Here is a 16,187-nt window from a genome sequence, read left to right on the forward strand (position 1 = left end):
GCTTTCCTGGGCCCACATAGCAGTTAGTGACAGAGTCTACGGTCAGAGCCAGGCCTGACTCACCATTTCTGCCCCTCTATACCCCTCCCCCCAACACAAAAGTGGAGTTCCACTGAAACACCCCTCCTTGCTGTGCCTTCTGAGCCCGCAGCCCGCTCATGTATTATTCAGTTCCTAAGAGCCAGGCAGCTCCCATTACACTGACCAAAGCCCAGCACCTGCTCTGCCCATTTCCCTCCTCCCTTGCCCACGACCTAGAGGGTCCAAGGTTCTCCAAGATGACTTGGTGGGCTTTGACCATCCCACTCTACGCCCCACATGTGGCCCAGTGCAGGTGTGCTGGTGATTTAAGACAGGTGGCATCCCATCTCTGTGGCTCAGTGTCTTCCTCTGTGAAGCAGACGTGACCCAAAGGCTCCTTTCAGGGGGTTGAGCCAGCTGTGGTCCAGGGAGGGCCTGACCAGGACCAGCACTGACGTTCCCATGACGACTCCAAGGCCAGAATGTCCCTCCGAGCACAGGTCTCACCGGCAGGCTTCCCCATCCCGGTAAACAACACCCACACACTTTCCGCCACTGCTCTAGGGTGAAACCCAAGGCGGCTCTAGAGGAGATCAATTATGGATCTGCCCTCCCGGAATCCTGGCCCAGCCCTCCCCAAGCCACCCGAGGCCAGTCCGGTCTGCTTCCAGCCTGAGGAGGCCGCACGTCCAGCCGCAGGCAGGAGACTGAGCAGGTCCCCGTGTCTCCAAGTCCCTGAGCCCGTGACATCGGCCCCAGGCCCGGCAGGGAGCAGGCAGCCACCATGGCGAAGGAGGAAGACGAGGAGAAGAAAGCCAAGAAAGGGAAAAAGGGGAAGAAGGCGCCAGAGCCGGAGAAGCCCAAACGGAGCCTGAAGGGGACGTCGCGGCTGTTCATGGGCTTCCGCGACCGCACACCCAAGATCTCCAAGAAGGGCCAGTTCCGCAGCGCCTCGGCCTTTTTCTGGGGCCTCCACACCGGCCCCCAGAAGACCAAGCGCAAGAAGAAGGCCCGCACCGTGCTCAAGTCCACGTCGAAGCTCATGACGCAGATGCGCATGGGCAAGAAGAAGCGGGCAATGAAGGGCAAGAAGCCGTCCTTCATGGTGATCCGCTTCCCCGGCCGCCGTGGCTACGGCCGCCTGCGGCCTCGCGCCCGGTCCCTCAGCAAGGCGTCCACCGCCATCAACTGGCTCACCAAGAAGTTCCTCCTCAAGAAGGCCGAGGAGTCGGGCAGCGAGCCGGCCACGGTGGACGCCTGGCTGCAGCGCTCGGGCTCCCGCGTGGGCTCCCGCAAGCTGCCCTTCCCGTCGGGTGCCGAGATCCTGCGGCCCGGGGGCCGGCTCCGGAGGTTCCCCCGCAGCCGCAGCATCTACGCGTCGGGCGAGCCCCTGGGCTTCCTGCCCTTCGAGGACGAGGCCCCGTTCCATCACTCCGGCTCCCGCAAGTCGCTGTATGGGCTCGAGGGCTTCCAGGACCTGGGCGAGTACTATGACTACCACCGCGACGGCGACGACGACTACGACCGGCAGTCGCTCCACCGCTACCAGGAGCAGGAGCCCTACGTGGCGGGCCTCGGCCCCTACAGCCCGGCCTGGCCGCCCTACGGTGACCGCTACTATGGGTACCCGCCCGAGGACCCCTACGACTACTACCCCCCGGACTATTACGGTGGCCCCTTTGATCCGGGGTACACCTATGGCTACGGCTACGACGACTACGAACCCCCGTACGCGCCTCCGTCGGGGTACTGGTCTCCTTACAGCCACCACGATGCGTACGACGGCGAGGCGCACCCACACGGCTGCTACCTGGACCCCTACGCGCCCTACGACGCGCCATACCCGCCCTATGACCTGCCGTACCACCTTGGCTACGACGTGCCCTACCTGGATCCCTACGGGGTCCCCTACACCGTCCCCTATGCCGAAGCTGTCTATGGCGGTGGGGACGAGGCCATCTACCCCCCCGAGGTGCCCTATTTTTACCCGGAGGAGTCGGCCTCGGCCCTCGTGTACCCCTGGGTACCGCCGCCCGTCCCGTCGCCCCACAATCCGTACGCCCCCCCCATGGATGACATCGCCGAGCTGGAGGAGCCCGAGGACGCGGGCGGGGAGCGTCCGGGCACCTCCTTCCGCCTGCCCAGCGCCGCCTTCTTCGAGCAGCAGGGCATGGACAAGCCCGCCAGGTCCAAGCTGTCCCTCGTCCGCAAGTTCCGCCTCTTCCCGCGGCCCCAGGTGAAGCTGTTCGGGAAGGAGAAGCTGGAGGTGCCCCTGCCACCCTCTCTGGACATTCCGCTGCCCTTGGGAGATGCGGACGACGAGGAGGATGAGGAAGAGCTGCCCCCGGTGCCCGCCGTGCCCTATGGCCACCCTTTCTGGGGCTTCCTCACGCCGCGCCAGCGCAACCTCCAGCGGGCGCTGTCGGCCTTCGGTGCCCACCGAGGCCTGGGCTTCGGCCCGGAGTTCGGCCGCCCCGCGCCTCGGCCGGCCACCTCGCTGGCGCGGTTCCTCAAGAAGACGCTGTCGGAGAAGAAGCCCATCCCGCGGCTCAGGGGCAGCCAGAAGGCCCGGGCGGGCGGCCCCGCGGTCAGGGAGGCGGCCTACAAACGCTTCGGCTACAAGCTGGCCGGCATGGACCCGGAGCGGCCCGGCACGCCTGTCGTGCTGAGAAGAGCCCAGCCGCGCGCGGGCAGCAGCAACGACGCGCGCCGCCCGCCCGCGCCCGCGCCCGCGCCCGCGCCCTCGTCAAGGCCCCTCTCCCACTGGAGCGCGCTCCTCGCCCCGCGCGCGCCCCCGCGGCCCCGCAGTCCCGGGCCCCCGCCCGCGCCGCCCCTCTCCGCGGCGCTCTCGGGCCTGCCCCGGCCGGCCTCGCCCTACGCCTCCCTCCGCCGCCACCCGCCGCCCTGGGCCGCCCCAGCGCTTGTGCCCCCGGCGCCGCAGGCCAGCTGGTGGGCGTTCCTGGAGCCCCCTGCCGTGAGCCCGGAGGTGCCCCCGGACCTACTGGCCTTCGCCGGGCCCCGACCCTCGTTCCGGAGCTCCCACCGGCGAGGGGCGGCCTTCGGCTTCCCGTCCACACGGGCGTCGCGGAGGCAGGCCTGGTCCCCGCTGGCCTCGCCCCGGCCCTCGCTGAGGAGCCTGCCGGGCCCCGGCTACCGCTCGCCCCTGGCGCCTCCGTCGCCTCAGCTGTCCGTGCGCGCGGGTCCCTACCAGCCGCCCTTCCCGTCCCGGGCCCGCCGGCCCCACTCGCTGCGGGAGCCCCCAGCCCCACGCCGAGCCTCCGGGCGCCCGGGCCCACCCGGCTCGCCCAGGCCGCCCTCACCGCCCCTGGTGCGCGGCCACAGCCAGCGGCGCCGCTCCCTCAACCTGCCCTCGCGCCTCCCGCACACATGGCGGCGCCTGAGCGAGCCGCCCACTCGAGCTGTGAAGCCGCGAGTGCGCCCGGCCTTCCACCAGCCGCCCGGGGCCTGGGCCTGGCGGGCGCCCCTGGAGCATCGGGAGAGCCCGGGAGAACCTGAGGACTCAGAGACGCCCTGGACCGTGCCCCCGCTGGCCCCCAGCTGGGACGTGGACATGCCTACCACCCAACGCCCACCATCCCCCTGGCCAGGAGGTGCAGGCAGCCGCCGAGGCTTTTCCAGACCACCCCCTGTGCTGGAAAACCCCTTTCTCCAGCACGTGGGACCTGTGCCATCCCCCACTCTCCAGCCCAAGGACTCAGCTGCTGATATGACCAGGGTCTTCCTGGGCAGACATTATGACCCAGGGCCTGGACAGCTCACCAGATCGGCTGGCCCAAGCCCTGAGAAGCCTGAAGAAGAGACCACCCTGGGGGACCCCCAGCTGCCAGCAGAGACCAAGCCTCCAAGCCCAACACCTCCCAAGGATGTCAGACCTCCCAAGGAAGTCCTCCCAAAGCAAAAGACACTAAGGCCCAGCCTCTCATACCCACTGACTGAATGTGACCAGACCAGGGCCACATGGCCATCATGGCACCGCTGGGGGACACTGCCCCAAGCCCCAGGCCCCTTGGTGCCCACCAGGGCCCCAGAGCCCCTGCTCAAGGTGGGCGAGCAGCGCCAGGCAGGCCCTGGGCGTTTTGCTGTGGTCATGCCTCGCGTGCAGAAGCTGAGCTCTTTCCAGCGAGTTGGGCCTGCAACCCTGAAGCCTCAAGTCCAGCCAACCCAGGACCCCAAGCCAAGACCCTGGAGTCTTCGCTGGTCCTGCCTCTGGCTGCGGGCAGAGGCCCACGGACCCTGGCCACGAGTACCCACCCACCCCCAGTCCTGCCACCTGGGCCCTGGAGCCACCTGCGTGTCCCTTAGCAGGTCCTGGGAGGAGGTCGGCCCCCCAAGCTGGCAGAACAAGGTATGGGCGCACAGATTACAGGGAGGGTTTGCGAGTTCTGGCCTAGGAAACAGGGAAAGAAAAACAGCCTGAGGAGCCCTGTGCAGCAACCTTGGAGAGCTGCTGCCTGCAGGGGCTGCAGTCTCTGGGTCTAGAAGTTGGGGAGAACAGCCAGGGCCTCCCAAACCTCTGGAGGATTGAACAAGGGGTTGCCCAGCACAGGCAGGCACAGGACAGAGACGTGGGAAACTGCTTCCAAGTCACTTTGGGGAAGGATCTTTGTTCATCTGTAGGCCCTGGGCAGCCCTGCCCTGATCCAACCTGGATGACAAGTCCGGCCCCTAACTCTTCCTCAGAGATTTTGGCCAAACCAGATGTGAAACTGCAGGACATGCCTATCCATCCTGTCCCACTGCACACCCAGGTCTGTGCTGTTCCTCCTGCCTCCTACTGACCTTCCCCCAAATTAGAGCCTCCTCTTTCCTCAGGGTTTTTGCTGCCCTTTAAAGTCTCCTGGGCTGCAGGATTCTGGAATTGGTCAGGGTGAGGGGCTCAGGGTCTAACCTTCCAGTCTCCTCATTGCCAGAGAGAAAACTGAGCCAGGAGTCCTTCTGGAACCCCAAGTCAGGTGCAGGGCAGGCAGCCCGTTCTGAGGGGTGCCCACACCTGGCTGCCACACTCAAGGCGGAACTCGAGCCTGATGCTGGGTGGCCTTTGGCGGAGGTGCACGGTCACCAGAGCCTCTCCCGGGACGCAGGGGGGTGGGCGGGGCAAGCAGGGGCAGCAGGTGCTCCTCAGCCTCTGCAGACGGTGCCCGCTGGAAGGGGCAGCCAGCAGGGCTCAACAATGGCAACTGGGGCAGCCTGGCTGCTGGGGGGGCCCCGGCCCCGGCGGCGGATACCCCGCGCCGTGTGGGCTGCAGCATTGCGGGAGCGGGGCGCAGGGCGCCTAGGGGTGAGGGGCAAGGATGCCTGGGCCCTCCTCACCCTGGAATACGTGAGTGGCTGAATTATTCAGGGTCTGTGGCTGCTGGCGAGCACGTGGGCAGATGGGTGGGCCGGAGGCCAGGGCCGAAAGGGTGATTGATACTCGCTGTGCCCTACTTAGCAGCCCAGCAATAGGCATGCAGGGCTCGCTCGTGGTGTCCTCTTTCCTCGCCTGCTCAGGGGGCAGCTGGGATTGGAAAGTCTGAGGGTGCACACATGTGTGCTTGCAGTCATGTGGATCCTGCGCAGGCCTGCGTGCCCGAGTGTGTGTGTGAGTGTGTACCACAGCCAAATGACGAAAGCAAGTGTATGAGATCTGGGCAGATGTGGCACCCTGGGGGGTCAGGGTTGTTTGCCCACCCTCTGCCAATGTGCACAGACGTGTGCTCACAGAGGAGACCCTGCAACCCAAAGGTGGCATCAGGACTTCCATTCTCCAGACCTCCAGGGTCGGGGAGGGGACCCAGCTGTCCACCCAGATGTATGTGCCAAATGGACAGGTAGAGTATGTGCCTGCACACCATGTGCCCCCGGACGGGCCCCACAGGCCTACATGCATGCCCACAGGCCTACAAGAACACCTGTGTGTCTAGGAGTTGTATGAGCTAGAAATGCCATTGAGTGTGGGTCCATATACAGGTGTCCACACATTTTCCCTGGAATGAGCATGGGGATGTGGTGCTGAGACAGTCTCCGTCTCTGCCCTCCTGGAGTCCCCATGCACCAGGAGACAAATGTCCATCAAGTTGTCACACAATCCAACACGTGGGGTCTGCTGGTGCTGGGAAAGCTGCGGTTGGGAGGGAGCTGGCAGATGTACCCATGTACCTGCACATGCCTTTGCTCACCCTTCAGGGCAGGACGCTTGGGAGTTCATGGGAGCACCTGCTTGGGCACTGAGGGCATGCATGCGTCTCATGTATGAGGGTCGCATGCAGGTTCTAGGGGCCACAGCATTCTGTAGCAAGGATACACCTGCAGGACTCACCTGACCTTGGGGCTCCCTCCCAAACAATGGTAGCAGGCCCCAGGTGTGACCGAGTCAGGGACCAACTGGGGTGGGGGTTGCCCTGCAACCTACAGACACAGCCTCTCTCTCACACAGATGCACTCCATCCGCAACCTGCCATCCATGCGGTTCCATGAGCAGCACAGGGAGGATGGTGTCGAGGACATGACGCAGCTGGAGTGAGTGGGCAGGGCCGGCAGGGTCAGCAAGAGGTCACCATGGGGTCCCCACCCTCCCAGCCAGAGCAACTCCTCCTATACCTGCCTGTCACCTCCCAGGACATTTTCAGAGCCTCAGTCATGAAGTGTCACAAAGACTAAAAGTGGTGTGCCTTGTGAGTTAGATGGGCTTTGGTTCAAATCCCAGCCCCACCACCCACCAGCTGGTGGACCTTGGAGAAATCGCTTTGCTTCTCTGCACCTCAGTTTCTCATCCACAAAGTGGGAGTGGGGTGGCTGCTGTGAGGATGCTGGCACATTGGAGGTACTCAAAACATGAGGGTGTATAGGTCAGCATCATTATCCAATCACGGTGACTATGTGTGTCCCTCAACCCCCCAGTGGAGTATCATACCCGTTGATTATGATACCCATTGGACAGATGAAGAATTGATTATCACACCCGTTGGACAGATGAAGAAACAGGCACAGCGAGGTGAAGTAATTTGCCCAAGGTCTCCTGGCTGGTTGGTGTCAGAAACAGGACTTGAACTCAGGCCTATCTGATCATGGCACTGTGCTGAGTGGGAGAGGGAGACCAATGCCAGAGCCAGCCCCGGGGGTGCTGACAGTTTCTCTCTGTGTCCTTCCAGAGACCTCCAGGAAACCACTGTGCTGTCCAACCTCAAGATTAGATTTGAACAGAATCTCATCTACGTAAGGCTTGGGGCTGGCCCTGCCCTGTGCCTAGGTCAAGAAGGCAGCTGCCTCCTGGGGCCGGGTGGGATGCACAGATTTCTCTTTGGGCCCTAGCCCCTGGGCCTCTGGTTTGAACTCTGAGTTTTCTCAATTCAGCATAGAATGCCAGAGCCTGGAACTAAAATCCGAAGTCTTTAAACACAGCCTTAGAATGGTGGATGCCAGAGGCAGAAAGCTGGAGACAGGGAATCCAGAAATATGTGACACCTCCACCACCTGGGACCTGACAGATAGAACTTCCAGAGTCCTAGAATCCATAGACCTGGACCCCAGAGTGGGGACAGCCAGAGGGGTGGAAAGGAGCCTCTGACCTGAGAATGACAGAACAGAGGCCCACAGCCACAGTGTGGAAGACAGGGACACTCGGAAGGGCTCTGGCCACAGAAAGATTCCCTCAGCCCTGCTACTGCCCACTCCAGGTAGTAGAAGTTTGCTCTCAACAGGAAGCAAAAGTTCCTGGAGCTGGACCCAACTGTGAACAAATGAAGTAGGCAGGAGCCCACCGAGGATCATGGCTGTGGGGTTTTGCTCACCCCAGACTCCTCCCAGCTCAGCCTGGTGCAGTGCCTGAGATTCCACTGTTAGAGCACATAGCCCAGCAAGCTGGTAGAGGGCTCTAGATGGCAATCCCAAGTCCAGGTAGCCAGATATCTGTCCGGATGGAAACAGGGAGCCAGTCTCCCAGCGTAGGGGAGGGAGGGACACAGAGGGCTGCGAGGAGCCATGGCACTGAGGCCACCATCTGCCCAGCAGACATACATCGGGAGCATCCTGGTGTCAGTGAACCCATACCAAATGTTCGGAATCTATGGGCAGGAGCAGGTGCAGCAGTACAACGGGCGGGCCCTGGGAGAGAATCCCCCGTGAGTGTCTCAGGGGGACCTGCCCTAGGGTCTCTTGGGCCCCTCTTTCCCCTGCTCTGGGATCCTGAATCTTGGCTGCATCTCAGCCATGAGTCAGAGGTAATGGGGAAAGGCAGCCCACCTACTCAACCTGACAGTCTCTCCCCAGGCGGGGCCACAGCCACGGGTTGGAGGCCACTGTGGTTCAGACCAGGATGGGGGTGAGAGCATTCCCTCAACAGGGTGAGGGGTGGGCAGGATTGGCTATTTGGCTGGATACAGATGTTCCCCGCCCAACCCCTGGGAGGTTTGGGAGCTTAGAGGCAGGGGCTGGCTCTAATCACCTGTTTCCCAGGCACCTTTTTGCGATTGCAAATCTCGCCTTCGCCAAAATGCTCGATGCCAAACAGAACCAGTGCATAATCATCAGGTGAGCGGGCTGTCTTTACATGGGGGATAAATGGGAGACTTCAGGTAACAGGCCTGAATCTGGCCAGAACTGCTGTGGGACCTCGGAAGATTGCCTGGCACCTCTGGGCTAGCCGACCACACACATCCTCTTGCTTCATGGTGGGGGTTGGGGTGTCCCAGAAGTAGTGAAAGGTTAGAGCTCACTCTGCCCCTTTGCTCGGTCAGTGGAGAGAGCGGCTCTGGCAAAACTGAGGCCACCAAGCTGATTCTGCGCTACCTGGCCGCCATGAACCAGAAACGGGATGTCATGCAGCAGGTGAGTCCACCTGTCTCCCCAGGACCCTAGGCTGAGTACCCTTTGATAAGCACACCGCATGTGCTCCCCAGGAGGCAAGGCTCCTTGGACCAGTAGGAAGATGGGAAGGCTGAGTTTCAGAAGGGGGTCTTGCCCAGGACTGCTCTTTCTGCCACCCATCCCAGGGGTGTGCCTGAGGGGTGAGAGTTTCTGCCTGCCTGTGTTTCCATGGCAGCTCCTGGTTCCAGCCCTCTGGGGCCACTTCAGAGGGGAGATCACATAGGGAAGGGGTGTCATCCCGTCTCTCTCACCTGGCCTCACCTTCCTGGTCATGGCTCTCGGGCCACCATATTCTCACACTCAGAAGCCATGCAGCCCCCAGGAGTGAAGAGGCAGGTGGGTTAGGGGTGGGGTGGGGGAGGCAGTAGATGCCAGGCCAGAGTCTGCAGGATTAGAGCTTTGCTGAAAAGGATGGTGCTAAGCCTCTGAGCCTGAGAATGGTAGAACCCCATCCATTCCCTCAATAAAGATTTACTGAGGACCTACTGTGTGCCAAGCCCAGGCTAGGCATCCGGGAGGGGCAGCAGCAACTCAGGCAAATGTTCACACCCTCGTGGGAACTTCATTCTAGTGATGGAAGCGGGATGACAAATACATATACACTTATATAAGTAAATTATGTGTACGTGAAAGGGTAGGTGGTGAGCTGTGAAGGAAAAAAGTGGAGGAAAGGATGGGGAGTGTTGGGGGTCATAGTCACAAGTGTAGTGGTCAGGGTAGGCTGTACTGAAAAGGCAAGGGACTGGGCTCTGGGAATGTCTAGGGGAACAATGAAGAGGCAGAGGGAGGAGCACCTGCAAAGGCCCTGAGGTACAAGCAGGTTGGGTCCAGGTGCAGGTGCAAGCAGGTCAAAGCCAGCCAGCAACCTACAGAAGACAGACTGGGGTGTGAGAAAGAACTGTTGGAGGCGACCCCAGACACTCGGCCTGAGCCACAGGCAGCACAGAGGCAGGCTGGGCAGTGGAGAGGGGGAGCAGGTTTGTTGAGAAGAGGTGCCTGCTAGGCATCTGCCCAGAGATGGCAGGGAGGTGATGGATGTACCACCAGCCTGGAGCTCAGGAAAAGGTGGGGCTGGCCTGCCAGCTCAGACTCCAGAACCACAGACTCAAGACTTCCCCGACCCTGGGGTCCACAAAGGTTTGCACATGGCCACAATGTCCCAGCCAGTGGGGAGCCCAGCAGGGTGATCCTGGGGACATTGGTGGGGGCTGCGCAGGCTTTGCCGTCAGGTTCCAGCCTGGCCTGGCCCGCTCTGGTGCCTGCCTTGGCCTGTCAGCCTCTCCCATCCCAGCCCAGGCCGCCTGATAACCAATCAGATCATCCCTTGCTCCAAGCAGAGTTTTCAAAACCTTTCAGGTCAGACTTTTGAAATGACTGGTTAGGTAGGCAGGGAAAGAAATGAGTGTGCCCTTTGCACCTCCTGTGGCCAGGCACAGTGCTGGGTTCCTTCAGTTATTGTCACACCAAAGCTTTAGAGCAACTCTGGGAGGCAGGTACATGTGCATCCATTGGAGCACTGAGGCCTAAGGGAGGAGCAAGGTGGTGCAGGAGCTGCGATTTGCAGTCCATGGCAGAGAGTGTCAGGGAGGATGGATGGAGCTGTGGATATGGCTGAGTCTGGGCGTTCTGTGTGCCAGGCACACAGAGGTGTGAGGATATGCCTGCCAGCTGTGATGCCCATGGGGCTCCTTTCCTAGACATGGCTCTCCCTTGCTCAGATAATCGAACACTCCAGTTCTAGGGTCAGTTTTCGGCATGGCTGGATCCAGAATCTTAAACAATGTCTCTTGTCTTGGTTCCAACCTCCTCCGTGTATGGGCATCATCCTCCACCTGTCTCCCATTGGTCAGCAAGATGATCAACCTTCCCAACATTTCAGAAAAAGGCTCAGAGCTCCATCTCACTGGGCAAGTTTTGGTCATACGTCCTCACTGGAACCAATCCCAGAGCATGGGGAATGCTCGGCCCTGACTGGCTGAGGCCTGGGCCACAGGTTCCACCCCTCTGATGTTCACCCACTCTATCTGCTGGCTTTATGCCCTGCTGTATGCTGGGCATCAGGAACAGAGAAGCAGCCAACCTGTCCTCCAGGACTTCCCAGACTAAGGGATATTACACAATAAAGACCAGGCGGACCTTGACTCACTGAGCACTCAAAGCCAACCCCCATCCCTCTCTTGACCTCAGTGTGCCCCTTTGTACAATGGGTGCAGTATTTCCTGGACTAAATGGGACGGTGCCTGTGAACAGATAGAGGGTATTTTGTTTCTGTGGTGACTGGACCTCCTCTGCTTCTTCCCTGAAAGATTATCCTGAGGCAGTGACTCAGCTGAAGAAAGAGCCATGTACACACTAGGCCCATGCTCATCACTCGAGTGGACGCCGGAGTCCCTGGGCATGTCATTTCCCCTCTCTAAGCTTCCTAATCTGCAAAACAGGGGTGATGTTAGTACTTAACCTCATGGGATTGTTAACAATGGTGTCATCGGGGCAATGTGTCTCACATACAGTTAGGTGCTTAAACAGGTGGGAGCTTGTGATCAGCCATGGTCACCTCTGGGCAGCTCTGCCCATAGGATGCTATTTCTTTTTCCAACCCTTTAGCAGATATTTTTTGAGGGCCTACTAAGCACGAGGTCTGTTTATTTGCTGGGGACTCAGATGTGCAAACAGTAGATCCATGCCTGTAGGATTTGACGTTCTAGTGGAGAGACAGACAATACCCAAGAAAACAGAGTTTGCCAACAGGGCTGAGGGCTGCCAGGGAGAGAATTCTGTGGTCTTCCTGTCAGAGGTGAGGCGGGGGGCCATGCAGGTGCGTGGGAGCTGCGGCTTCCAAGCAGAGGGAACAGGAGATGTAAATGCCCAGAGGCAAGAGTGGGCCTGGGTGTCAGGGAACAGTGAGGAAGGTCAGGGAGGAGGTTCAGGGATTCTACTGGTGGTGGTCATGGGAGGGGGAGAAGAGGACACCCCCAGAGCCTTTTGGAAGCCAGAACCAGTGTATTTTCATACTTTGGAGACCCCATGGCAGTCCCCAAGCCCGGACTCCTGGGATCTCTGAGCCTCCCAGGTTTTTGCCAGTCCCTCCCTGGCTGAGGCATCTGGTCTCCTGGAGAGAGAGGTGGTCGGTCCTGCCAGTGATGCATTCTGTTCTTGTCTCTCTCTTTCTCCTCTCTCCTGGGTGCTGTTGAAGATAAAGGTACTCAGTGTGTGTGTGTCCGGGAAAATGCATGTGGATGTGCCTGCTCCTGTGTGGGTGGAGGGACAGGCAGGAAGGGACATCCAAAGGCCTGTCCTGGGCGGGGCTGGGGCTTGTGATCAGGGGCTGCTGTGGGGGCCATGGAGGCTGGAAGGCTGGGAGAGGGGAAGCACCAGGCTTGCTGTGTGGGAGTTGGGCAGCATGGGTGGGGGCCCCTTGGGGACACTGGAAGAGACCTCAGGATTCTCTAGGGAGCCCACCTCTGGTCACCCCTCATAAAGGGAGGTCCTTGGGGAGGCTCGTGTCTGGGTGTCCCTAGCTATGCCCCCCATCCAGGCCCCCAGAACAGTGCTTAGCCCCTCAATCTCCACATCTCCCTCTGGAGTCCAGATCCTGGAGGCAACACCCCTCTTGGAGTCCTTCGGTAATGCCAAAACCGTCAGGAACGACAACTCCAGCCGCTTTGGGAAGTTCGTGGAGATCTTTCTGGAAGGGTAAGTGGGGACAGTGGAGGGCCTCCCAAAGGCCTTGTAGTGTCTTCTATGTCCCACCACAGCCCCTAGGAACCAACACCAGCCCTCCTTCCCCTGCTGAGAGCTAACTGTGCTCCCTACCCCAGGAGCGTGATCTCTGGTGCCATAACCTCCCAGTACCTGCTTGAGAAATCCAGGATCGTGTTTCAGGTGGGCCAGCCCCTCCCAGGCCTGTGTGTTGGGCAGGGTTGGGGTGGGAGTTACAGATACTCAGAGCCTGGCCCCTGATGGGGCTGGGTAGATGTCAAGTGAATGAATGAATATGCCTGTACATGTGAGTCCACAACCTCCCCTCCCCAGCCCTCCTCTGGCCATGGTGGCTCCTCCCCACCCCACAGCACACAGGCACGCTCCTGCCAGGGCCTTTGCACCTTCTGTTCCTTCTCTCAGGAGCACTTATCTGTCAGGCGCCTGTTTGGCCAAACCCCTCACCTCCTCCAAGCCTCCCCTACAATTTCACTCATTCAGGAAGTTCCCCATTTAAAAACGCAGCCCCTCTCCATCCCATCTAAACCCCCACCCTGTCCACTGCCTTATTTTTCTCCAGTGTACTTTCCTCCATCTAATATATTTTACGTTTTAACCAGTGATTTGCTGAGTGTCTGTCTCCCTAGCTAGCAGGTGGACTCCATGAGATCAGGGGCTTCTCTCTGCCTTGTCCCCCATGTCCCAAGGGCCTGGACAGGGCCTGGTGCCCAGGAAGTGCTCAGCTATCAAGAAGCTCTGTGTGTGCACATGTGGGCTGTGGACACACATGTATGTAGGTGTGCATAGCCAGTACACACAAGAGAAGACGGCCCCCTTTTCTCTTCTTTCTCCTAACCAAATAAAATGCCAAAAGCAGAACCCTCTCAACCTTCAATCATACCAGGGCACCTCTGCTTCTGCCTTTACCCCAGCTGGCGCCAGGCTGGGAGCCTCACTTATCACAGAGACACGTGTTCTCATCTGCAGTCCCTTGTGTGATGTGCATTCATGGGCTTGGACCTGTGTGTGTACCTGGGAGTCACGTAGGTAGGTGGCTCCCTTCTCTGTGCCCACTACCTACTCTACAGGCCAAAAACGAGAGGAATTACCACATCTTCTATGAGTTGCTGGCTGGGTTGCCTGCCCAGCTCCGGCAGGCCTTCAGCCTGCAAGAGGCTGAGACCTACTACTATCTGAACCAGGTGAGTACCAGCAGGCATCCAAAGGCCCCCAGCCCTGGTCCTCCCACCCCAACACCCCTGGGTGGGCTGAGGGAGCCCAGTTGTGAGTGATGGAATGTGAAGGTGATGGAGATTTGGAGAGGGTGAGTTTGGATTTAAGGCATCTTGTCACGGTAAGGGGGACCAGGAATCTTCTGGGTCCAAAGTGGAAGCAGGAAAGGCCTACCTGACTTCATTTCTCTGGAACTTGGATCAGAACCAACCAGCCTAGAGTGACTACACTTCCCCTCGCTGTGCCTCAGTTTCCTCATCCATGAAATGGGGCCAACATAGTACCACTTTGCAGGGATGTAGTGAGGCTTAGATGAGGAAATGCAGGTAAAGAGCTTAGCACATGGCCTGGCGTGCAAGACGTACTCAGTAAACACTGACTACTCTTTTCATTATTATCACTGGGCAGCTGCAAAGGTTAGCAAGTGACAACCCCTGCCACACATTGCACTTAGAATCCATGAATCCCATCCGCAGCCCTACTCAGAGCCTCTGTGCCCATGAGAGTGGAATGAGAGCTTCAGTGACCAGCTCAGGCCACACTGCTGGTTAGGGCAGAGTGGAACCCGGAGGGCTCTGCAGCCCCACCCAAGCTCCCTGACCCTCAGCCTCTGTCCTCACCCAGGGTGGGAACTGTGAGATCGCAGGAAAGAGTGATGCAGATGACTTTCGCCGGCTCCTGGCTGCCATGGAGGTGTTGGGCTTCAGCAGTGAGGACCAGGACAGCATCTTCCGCATCCTGGCATCCATCCTGCACCTGGGCAACGTCTACTTTGAGAAGTATGAGGTGAGGGGTGTCACAGCCTGCCATGGGCCTGCACCCTCTGGACTTGGCCATCTTTTCCAAGGCCTTCTCTGTTTCCCTTTCAGATTACACTCTGCACACATCACTTGTCCTGTTGTTTTTTCCTTTGGGCTTGTTCATCTTTCTCCTCCTTATAGAAATTACGGAAATCAGCCCTTTGTCTCTGATATAAATTGGACATATATCTTCCAGTTTGTTGTTCATGTTTTAACATCGTTTACAATGGCTTTTGGTGGGAGGGGTCTCACTCTGTCATCTAAACTGGAGTGCGGTGGCATGATCTCCACTCACCACAACCTCTGCCTCCCAGAGTCAAGCAATTCTCCTGCCTCAGTCTCCCAAGTAGCTGGAATTACAGGCACGTGCCACTATCACCCCACTAATTTTTGTATTTTTAGTAGAGACGGGTTTTCACCATGTTGGCCAGGCTGGTCTTGATCTCCTGACCTCAGGTGAGCTGCCCACCTTGGCCTCCCAGAGTGCTGGGATTACAGGCGTGAGCCACAGTGCCCAGCCCTGTTTTTTATATGAACTTTAAATTCAGCTTATCTAGTTCAAAACACATTCCTGTTGGTATTTTGCATAGACGGATGCACAGGAGGTGGCCTCAGTGGTGAGTGCCCGGGAAATCCAGGCTGTGGCTGAGCTGCTACAGATCTCCCCTGAGGGCCTGCAGAAGGCCATCACCTTCAAAGTGACCGTGAGTCTGTGGGCATCTGGCCTTCAAACAAAGCTTCCTACCAGGGCCTGCCTTGTGCCCATCCTGTGTGGGCAGCCTCTCCCTCTCCCCTGCTCTCTGTCCCTGGGCCAGGCATGGAAGGGAGTAATTTCAGACCCCAAAGACATTTTAGATTCCAATCTTAGACTTGCATAGGCTGTTTCCTCTACCTGGAATGTTCTTCCTCTTTTCTCACCTACCCATCCTTTAAAATCCTATACAGCTATTCTCTCCTCTGAGAAGCCTTCTCTGATCTTTGGCCAGGTCAGTGCCTCCTCTGGTCTTTCACAGCCTTAGGATCATTCCCCCTGCCCAGGGTTGATCTCATTGTGTCTGCTGATGCCTCTGTCTCCCCCATAGACCTGCAGTCCCCACCATGACCAGCATTGCCAGGCAGAGTCGGGTCGGGGAGGGGGTGGTCCTGCCTAGCCTCTGTGTGCCTGAGCCCAGTCACATCTCTCCAGCCTTCCTTCCTCATGCTCCACTCCCCTAGTCCCCTGGGGGCTTTCTGGAGGCAGCGGCCAGCCTGCTGTCACTCAAGGGCTGTGCCCCTCCCCAGGAGACAATGCGAGAGAAGATCTTCACACCCCTAACTGTGGAGAGTGCTGTGGATGCCAGGTGAGGCTGCACCCCACCCTGCCTGAGCCCCAGGGCCCAGCACCCCACCACAGTATCCTGCCCACAATAGCGCCACCTCTGCTTTAGGGACGCCATCGCCAAGGTCTTGTATGCGCTGCTGTTCAGCTGGCTTATTGCCAGGGTCAACGTGCTGGTGTCCCCGCGGCAGGATACACTGTCCATTGCCATCCTGGACATCTATGGTTTTGAGGTGGGGCTGTGTGAGAGG

General features: G+C 59.3%; 1 protein-coding gene across 1 annotated transcript in view; it reads left to right on the forward strand.

Moving 5' to 3' along the window:
• Window positions 1-697: 697 nt before the first annotated feature.
• The window catches only part of LOC101044282 (unconventional myosin-XV), a 60,451-nt gene continuing 44,961 nt past the window's right edge, over window positions 698-16,187 (forward strand). Inside the window, exons 1-13 of the mRNA XM_074388242.1 lie at window positions 698-4,387; window positions 6,458-6,540; window positions 7,173-7,236; window positions 8,032-8,141; window positions 8,476-8,550; window positions 8,757-8,851; window positions 12,471-12,579; window positions 12,705-12,768; window positions 13,674-13,787; window positions 14,443-14,604; window positions 15,209-15,322; window positions 15,900-15,958; window positions 16,046-16,169. Of these exons, the coding sequence (XP_074244343.1) occupies window positions 806-4,387; window positions 6,458-6,540; window positions 7,173-7,236; window positions 8,032-8,141; window positions 8,476-8,550; window positions 8,757-8,851; window positions 12,471-12,579; window positions 12,705-12,768; window positions 13,674-13,787; window positions 14,443-14,604; window positions 15,209-15,322; window positions 15,900-15,958; window positions 16,046-16,169 (4,755 nt within the window). The 5' untranslated portion in view covers window positions 698-805. The remainder of the gene's footprint in view (window positions 4,388-6,457; window positions 6,541-7,172; window positions 7,237-8,031; window positions 8,142-8,475; window positions 8,551-8,756; window positions 8,852-12,470; window positions 12,580-12,704; window positions 12,769-13,673; window positions 13,788-14,442; window positions 14,605-15,208; window positions 15,323-15,899; window positions 15,959-16,045; window positions 16,170-16,187) is intronic.

The sequence above is a fragment of the Saimiri boliviensis genome, chromosome 17 (assembly GCF_048565385.1).
Source record: "Saimiri boliviensis isolate mSaiBol1 chromosome 17, mSaiBol1.pri, whole genome shotgun sequence".
In the NCBI taxonomy this organism is placed as follows: domain Eukaryota; kingdom Metazoa; phylum Chordata; class Mammalia; order Primates; family Cebidae; genus Saimiri; species Saimiri boliviensis.